Source organism: Echinops telfairi, unplaced genomic scaffold (genome assembly GCF_000313985.2).
Source record: "Echinops telfairi isolate 266 unplaced genomic scaffold, ASM31398v2 ScPeMD7_7412;HRSCAF=8450, whole genome shotgun sequence".
In the NCBI taxonomy this organism is placed as follows: domain Eukaryota; kingdom Metazoa; phylum Chordata; class Mammalia; order Afrosoricida; family Tenrecidae; genus Echinops; species Echinops telfairi.
Window position 1 is genome coordinate 16810364 of NW_022111312.1, and position 8428 is coordinate 16818791.

General features: G+C 60.5%; 1 protein-coding gene across 1 annotated transcript in view; it reads left to right on the forward strand.

Moving 5' to 3' along the window:
• The window catches only part of GLT1D1 (glycosyltransferase 1 domain containing 1), a 49214-nt gene that overhangs the window by 8641 nt on the left and 32145 nt on the right, over positions 1 to 8428 (forward strand). Inside the window, exons 4-6 of the mRNA XM_004709745.2 lie at positions 2451 to 2582; positions 4448 to 4504; positions 7645 to 7740. Of these exons, the coding sequence (XP_004709802.1) occupies positions 2451 to 2582; positions 4448 to 4504; positions 7645 to 7740 (285 nt within the window). The remainder of the gene's footprint in view (positions 1 to 2450; positions 2583 to 4447; positions 4505 to 7644; positions 7741 to 8428) is intronic.

The window sequence follows — 8428 nt, forward strand, 5'->3', positions numbered from 1 at the left end:
CACCTGTCTTATCTAGATAGACCTGCAGAGACAATAATAAGCACAAGAACAAGACAGAGCGAAACAAAACAAAAACATTGACGACAACAGAAAAAGAAAAACCTATAAATAGTTCCAGGTCTGTTTGTTGACCTTTAGGAGTGTTTTCTGGTCAAGTCTGATGGGGGGCCACAGGCACCCTGGCCCCAGAGTCTATTCTTGGTGTTTCCCAGGGACTTCGTTACTTTGCTCCCCTTGCTGCTCTGTCGCGTGCCCCTAGTGTGTTGCCCGGAGTGGTGGGTTCAGATTGGGCACAATTCCACATTGTGCCTCCGGTGTTGTCCCTCAAAGTGCTATGGGTCAGTGAGGGATGTCGTGTCTCATGGTGGGCCAGCCCCATGGTCGGGGTTGTCATTTCCAAGTAAACATGGTCATCGTCTGTCCCTCCCCCACCCCCCATCGAGCACCAAGCTGAGGCTCAGTCTCACAAGTTGATACCCTGGCATCGAGTGCACAGGCTGGGTCACCCTGCTCCCCATGAACCGGTTGCCCCCAGGAGAGTCCAGTTGATGGCGTCCAGGTTAACCTGGAGGCTATGTGACTCTGTGTCTGCTCTTCTGTGGTGGGCTGCTGCAGGGAGGAGGTGCATGGCGGCCTCATGGCACGGTGGATTCTGTGTTGGGCTGCCAACCACAAGGCCAGCGGTTTGAGACCACCAGCTGCCCTGAGGGAGAAAGATGAGGCTGCCCGTGCCCGTGAAGAGTTAGTCTCAGAAACCCATGGGGCAGTTCTCACTGGTCCCATAAGGTTGCCGAGAGCTGGCGTCGATGGCAGGGGGTCACCGTTCTTGCAGCAGGACTGTGACTACTTCTGTCTGGCCATGGACCCCACTAATGACGCTCCCCGTCGATATGAGACTGAAAGACACCTCTCTCTCTCTCTCTCTCTCTCTCTCTCTCACACACACACACACACACACACACACACACACACACACACACCTGGTGCTGCCATTCATGGGTTGCACTGATGAGCTAATCCAGCCAGTGATGTACAAGCCTTTTGACTGACTCTTACGTTACTTCAAGGCGAGTGAAACAGCAATAAATATCGATCAAAGAAAGCTAATTTGTATTTAGAGCACTATAATTTAGAAAGTGTTCTTCAAAATCAATATCAGCCAGTTGGCCTTGGCCCGATTCCACTTATTACAATGATTGAAAATAAGCCCCAGTCCCGATGTGTCTGACCCTTTCTCGCTGGTGTGCTGGATAAGACCTTCATGTGTCCTTTGGGGGTCTTGAACGGAGGAGCCCCAGGAGCACAGCGGTCAAAGCGCTCGGCTGCTAACCGGCAGCTCAGCAGTTCCAGCCCAGCCTCCGCTCCGTGGGAGGAGGGTGAGGCAGCCTCTGTGTCCCACAGCAGCCCCCGGAAACCATAGGAGGCAGTTCTGCTCTGACCGGTGAGGCTGAGGGCAGGAGGTTTGAATCTGAGTCCTGGGGACTTGATTCGGACTAATTTTTTATCTAGCGTTTCAGAGATCTTTGAGCAATGGCACAAGCCAGTAGTTAAACCCACACCTTCTGCTGGCAGGAAGCTCACTCCCCTGTGGAGATGAGTGACCAGCTCAGTGTCTCTGGCGGGAGCGGGTGTGGCCCAGGGGGGCCGGTTTCTTGAAAGAGAAGGCTTCAGTTGATGTATGCTTCCAATGGTGAAGCAAGGGAGCCCCGGGGTGCAGAGAGTGAACGTTGAGCTGCTCACAGGCAAGTGGACAGTGTGTGCCCACTGGCCAGCCAGGGGGGTGGTGAGTCTTCTGTCTCCAGAGCCCGTGGGCACACCCGCCCTGTCCTGTTATCTTGGGTTCCGTCCGACGACAGTCATGGCGAGAGGGGTACTTTCCCCGTTGACTTCTGTGGGACTCGGCCTGAAAGCACACAGGAGTGGTTGCCTCCCTCCTGGCGCAAGTGCCCACATCAGCCCCAGAAGTGCCCCCTGGCCCCCACCCCAGAGCCTGGGGCCCCTTCCCAACCGGACATCAGTCATGTGCTTGGTGGAAGAACTCGGCCTGTTGGTTTTGTTTCTTGCTGTGGGCAGGGGGGGAGGGCGTCTTTCTGGACTCCCAGGTCTCACTTAGGGTGTGTAGGCAAACCACGCTGCTCCGAGCCCCGGCTGCACCAGCCTTGGAACAGGGCGGGTCTCGGGGCATCCCCAGGGGCAGGTGGGGGTCTCACAGGGATATCCCAAAGGACAAGGGTCTTACTCAGGGGTTTCCCAGGGGTACGGGTCTTCCACGGGTGTCTGGAGGGGGCAGGAACCTCACATGGGGGTTTCCCAGGGGCAAGGGTCTCATGGGGGCATCCCAGGGGGTGGGGGGCCTTCAGCGGCCTGTCTTGGACGAGCTTCCTTAATGCGTCCACTAGGCTGCTGGTCAATGTCCAGTGAAAGTGCCCTCCCCTGCCTCCCCACGGCAGCTCGTGGGCCGCCCACAGACTGGGGCCCGCGTGGCTTTGTCTGGGCCGTGGCATTTACGTGTGTGTTTTCTCTTGGTTTCTCCCGTTCCTCCCAGCCGCACGCGGAGGGGAAGATACTCGTGCAGAGTCAAGGTGAGCGCAGCTGCTGCCGCTCTGACATCGGAGCAGGGCGGTGGAGAGACGGGTGGGGCAGGTGCTGCCGGCCACAAGGGCCTGCGTACTCGGACCGCCAAGTGCCGGGCAGTGCGGAGAATGTTTCATGACAAGTTAGGACACGGCTCCACGGGGATGTGGAGAAGGTTGCCTTGCAGTTAGGACACACGGGTACCTAACGCGTGGGGACTGCTGCCCAGCCCACGTGGTGGCCGCGGAAGCCCTGGGCCATAGCAGGGAAGCTGGAGGGCCATCTCCGAGGCCAGACCCCGGGGTGCAGGGCCCGCCCCCCCATCTCCAGGCTCGGCTGCTGTGTGCAGCATCCTCAGTGCAGAGAGGGCACACGCTGGTCTCCTAGAGCCTGGAGAAGGCTGTGGGCATGTAGGTCTGTGGGCACAGTCCCTGACGGAATCCCTGTGAAAGGCTACGAGAATGACCGGGTGGGACACAGGCAGGCAGGGAGCACAGGACTGCGGTGCCCACTGCTTGGTGGCCACACAGCCCCGGTTTCATAAAGACTCAGCCTGGGTGGAGAATCACAGGCCAAGGGAGCGTCTCAGAGCCCCCTCCCTGCCAGCTTGGCCGGCTGGCTTTCTGAGGTTCCCTCGAGGGGCCCTGGAGCAGGCCACCTGCCCAACAATTGGGAGGGCTGCGGAGTAGCATCCACAGCAGCCACTCTGTGCCCAGGGCAGCGTGAGGCCTCCTGGTGGCTCGGCAAGAAGGGCACAGCGGAGCGGATGGGCGAGTAGAGAGGGTGGATGGGCTGAGCTCTCCCAGTGCTGAGACCAACTGAGCCTCGTGTGCACCAGGGATGCAGGGACTCAGCATCTCAAACCTGTCTGAAGGCGAGCAGGTGCTGAGGAGGGACGTGGCATGGGCCCCAGCAGAGGGTTTCAAGTGAAGGCAGGTCCCCCTGGGGGTTAGTGGTCTCATCAGCTGACCAGCGGGGCTGAGCCCATAGTTGGTGCCCCCACGTGTGCTAGCGAGGGACTGCCCCACAGGACGCTGCCATCTGAGTCTTAAGGGGGTGCGCCAGGCCTTTCTTCTGAGGGGCTCCTGGGTGGGCTCAGACACACCACGTGTGTGTCTCCACCAGGCTGTCTGCATCACGTGTGTCTGCACCGTGTGTGTCTGCACTGCACTATGCCTGCACCATGTGTGTGTGTGCACCGTGTGTGTCTGTACCACGTGTGTGTCTGCACCACATGCGTGTCTGCACCCCCGTGTCTGCACCATGTGCGTGTCTGCACTGCGCTGTCAGAGGAACTCAATGTTCGCAGAACTGTGCCCCCGGGTGGCACAGCAGGTGAGCTCTTGGCCGCTAACCGCAAGGTCAGCGAGTCAAGCCCACCAGGTGGATGTCTTCCCCCCTGCCCACCCCCTGGAGGAAGATGTGGCCACCCGATTCTGAGAAGATGCCCCCCTCTGACTCACAGTGACCCTCCTGGACAGGGTAGAGCTGCCCCTGGGGGCTTCCCAGGCAGCGCATCTTGATTGGGGGGGTAGGGTAGGAGGGGGTAGGTGACAGCCTCATCTTTGACCTGAAAAGCGCTGGTGGTTTCAAACTTCCCACCTTGTGGTTAGTGGCCCAGCCTGTGGAAGCCCACTGCTCTAGCAGGGCTCCTCTAGAGCCCCGAGGGGCAATTCTAGGACCCGGCAGCCACAGGGACAGGGACAGGGACGCACAGGGGCGGCCCCAGGAGTGGCCGAGGCTGGAGCAGGGTTGCTGCTGTGGAAGCTGGGGACTCCGGAGGTCAGGCCTGGGGGCTAGGGGATTCAGGGGGGTGCTCAGAGCCCTCGGCAGTCTCTCTAAGCGCCCCTTGTCTCTCTGCCCCATCACGCAGGGATCAGCACAGCTCCCAATGCCGCCTTCCACTGGAGCACCTTCCTGCAGCGTGCCGGTGAGTGACATCCCGCCCCTCCCCGGGTCTGCTGGGGGCGCCCTGCCCACGGGGGTCAGTCAGTCCCTCCTTGTGAGCATCCAAGCACCAGGTGGCCCCAGGACGAGGCGCTAGACAGAGTGGGGTAAAGCTGTGCAGCCTGAGCTGTCGAGCCTCGGGAGACGGGCCTCCCTGGCCCGAGGGAGCCTGGAGGAACCTTGGAGACAGGCGGTAGTCGCTCTCAGGCTGGTGCTGAGCTCGCCCCGCGGCCACACGAAGGACAGGCCCACCGGGGACAGCACCAGGTCGGTCAGCCATCTGGGAGGGAAGGGCAGAGTGTGCCCAGGGGACGCTCAGATGGCAGCAAGGACAATGGGGAGGCTGGGGAGTGGGCCCTGAGCCACCATCTAGAATCAGAATGCTCGTCCATTGCCCATCGCTGATGGACAATGGACCTCCGCAGTGAGGCCCTCTGAGGGGACAGTAAAGTGTGGAAGGGCGGTCGGGTCAGGGCAGCAGTTGCTGCAAGGATGGAGCAGGGAGCAGGGAGCCCATCGGTATGGTGCTACCAGCTGGCCTGTGGGGAGGGCCAGCGGGGTGACCAGGCCCCTGTGGGGAGGGTCAGTGGGGTGACCAGGCCCCTGGTGCTGCTCTCAGGATGTACCCCCAGGTGTGAGCACCGGGTATCCTTTGTTTTCCTGAAGGATGCCGGCCACAGGTTCTGTTTGTGTTTTTCTTTATTAATCACATGCACAATGCCAACTCCTGTAGAAAGGAAGAGAGCTCCTGAGAACAGAACTGGCTCCGTGAAGTGAGATCCTAACACCCATAGCTGTCAGCATAGCTGTCAGTGTTCTCAGGAGCCCTGGAGGCTGGGCGGGACGAGGCCGTCTGCTTCCTCCACGGTGGCCCTCTGTGGAGTCCACCGCAGGGCAGAGGGCTCTGGGGAGGGGGACCCCGAGGAGCCATGGGGCATCACAGGTTACGTGCTGGACTGCTACCCACACGGTCAGCCGTTCTAACCCACCAGCCGCCCCAGTCACGGCATCCACCGGGGTGGCTGCAGCCTGTCCTGTGGGGCTGCTGGGAGTGGACGCCTGCCTGCTGGCTGGCAGAGAGAGAGGGACCTGGGTGGTGCGGTGCTGAAGCACTCTGCTCCAGACTGCAAAGCCAGTGGTTCAAGCCCTCCAGCTGCCCTGAGGGAGGAAGACACAGCTGTCGGGCCGTCAAGACACACAGTGTTGGAAACCCTCTGGGGCAGCTCTGCTGTCCTGCAGGCTGCTGTAGCTCAGGGTCACATCCTGAAGCTCTGAGTCTTTACAGGAGCAAACAACCCCCTCAACCTCCCTAGGAGTGGCCGGCTGGTGGGTTCAAACCACCGACCTTCCAGTGGGAAGCCAAGCCCTTAACCCCCGAGACTGAAGAGACAGGACATGCAGCATCTGCCCCTGCTCTGTCTCGCCACTCCCCACAGGGCCTGGTCCGCACCAGCACCTCGGGGTGGGGTGCCCGGGGGTTGTCAGGCTTTCACTAGGAGTCGTCTCTGGAGCATGCTCCTGGGTCTCCGTGAGCCTTCCTGTAAAGTGTTCCCGAAGTTGCCAGGCAACCTGGGGTCAGCGACCTCCCGACTGAGGGCCGAAGTCCCTCCTCTGTACGTGGTGACTGTCCTGACCCGGTGGCCCCGAGCAGCAGAAGGACACTGCCTGGTGCTTGGGGACATTGCTGTAGTTGCTGTGCCAGTCCCTGGAGCACTCCCCCCCACTGCCCCTGGTGCCTCTGACCGGGCCCTGGGTCCTCCTGTCTGCAGCAGTGTAATTGTTCCAGAGGCGAGAGGTCTCCCCCTGCCAATGCTTAAGTTGGTTCTCTCTTGCAGTGGACAGTCCCCTCGTCTGTGGCCCTGGGCGGCACTGATGGCTCGTGTGCTCGACGTCTGGTCAGGCGGCGGGAGGCTTGAGTCCCCCGCGGGCATGGAAGTGAAGGCCTGGCTACCTGCTGTCAGAGCACTCGCCATCAGACGTCCTGCGGAGCAAGACTCCGCTCAGATGCACAGGGGCCGCCGGAGTGGGGGTGTCTGTGTGTGGCCAGAGGGCGCTTATAAAGGACATGGGAAAGTGGGGGTTCAATGCTAAAGAGAACCCCCCACAAACTTCCAGTGGCCCCTTATCGATAGTCCTTCAAAGGGCACCCTGCTCGGGGGGTGCTGTCTCCCACCTGCCACGAGAACCTGCTGTTTGGGTGTTAAGACTGGAGGAGACAGGCTCACAGGTGATCTCGGGCGCTGGTTCTGTTCTCCGTTTGGCTTGACTTTCTCACTCTTCCTGGTGAACAGGGTGAGGGCATGTAGGGCGGGTCCGCTTTCCACTTGGCGGTTCGCACACACGTGCACATTTGTCCCAGGCCCTCGCTATAGTCCCCCGGATGCCACGGCACTTGCCCAGCCAATTCCCTGGGCGCCCCGGTAAACGCTCCCCTTGGGTCCCAGTGTTTGTGATGTCATTTGGCGGAGCATGTCCCTCTCTTCCGCTCCTGTTCTGCTCGCCAACCTGGCTGTGATTTGACGGAGAACTGAGCCAGGGTGGCACCTTCCCTTCCAGGCCTGAAGCGTGCCCAGGCCCTGTTCTTGGAAGACTCACCAGCCTCTCTCCGTCCGGCCAGTAAGCCCAATCTGTCTGAGGATTGTGAACTTTCCTCCCTCTCTACCCAGCACCTTCTAGCACGCCCCCTTTCAGAGTGGTTGGCAGTGGTAGCCGGGCACCACCTAGATCCTCTGGTCTCAGGCCTGTGGAGACTGGTATTTACGGGGGCCGGAAGTCCATCCAACTGATGGTTTCTGTGCTCTCTGCCCTGGACAGGGAGAGGCCAGTCATTGTGCATGGGATCTGGGTAGACCTCAGGACCACGAGTAAGCAAGTCCTCCACCCCCCACCCCAGCTGCCCTTCCTGACAGCAGGAGAGGCGAATTTACCCTTCCGAGCTCAGTGTGCACGCTCCCACTAGGACAAGGGGCGCGTTCACAGAAAGGAGGCTCACCTCCCAGTGGTGGGAACAGCCAGCTGAGGTCAGAGGCCCGGGCTCCTGAGCCGGGTTTGGGAACGGCCCGGCTGCCTCGTCGCTGCTTCTGGGTCCTTCTGCTTCCAAGCGCGTCCACCCTTGTGTTGCAGAGATTGGCCACAGCACCCATCACGTGCACGTCTTCCTGCTGATCTGCGGGCTGAGGCCGGTGAAGGACCCGCTCTACCTGGTGGACGCCTTCTCAGGTGAGTGTCTGCAGTGTGTCCTCCTCCCCTGGGATTCTGCTCAGCCCTCCCAGCCCGTGGGCTCACTGCCAGACCTCCCGTCTCCTCTTCTCATCCCGTCCTCGGGCGGAACCCACTCCACGCTCCTAGGAGTTGCACCAGTCCCTGGGGTCCCCCTGCTCTGGTGGGCGGCCAGTTATATCTAGGTTCCCCCTCTCCTATGCCCATTAGCTTCTGGGCTGACCTTGAAGATATCGGTCAGTTACGCCCTGAAACCTAACCCACCACCATCAAGTCGAACCTGACTCATCGTGTGACCCTGCCTGGCAGAGCAGACCTGCCTCATTGGTGGTGGGGGGTGTGGTGTTGAAGGTGTAAATCCTCACAGGAGCAGACAGCCTCAACTCCCTCTCTTCAGTGGCTGGTGGCTTAGAACTGCCAACCCGGCCGTCCACGTAGGCCAGGGCTCCCGCCAGTCTGAGACCAGCATGGTTTCATCTGGAAACACTTCACGTGTCGTGTCGTGTGTTTGGCCTTTCACCCATCCAAATGCACCGTAGACACGAGCAGCTTCTAGAGCCTGTACCGCCTAGTGGGGCGCCACGAGTCCTGGTCCCCAAGATCTTAGAAGCAGGTCAGTGCATCGTAGCCTTTCAGGAACAAGCAAGTGAGGACAGATGTCTCCTGCCCCCACCGTATGTCCCTGCTG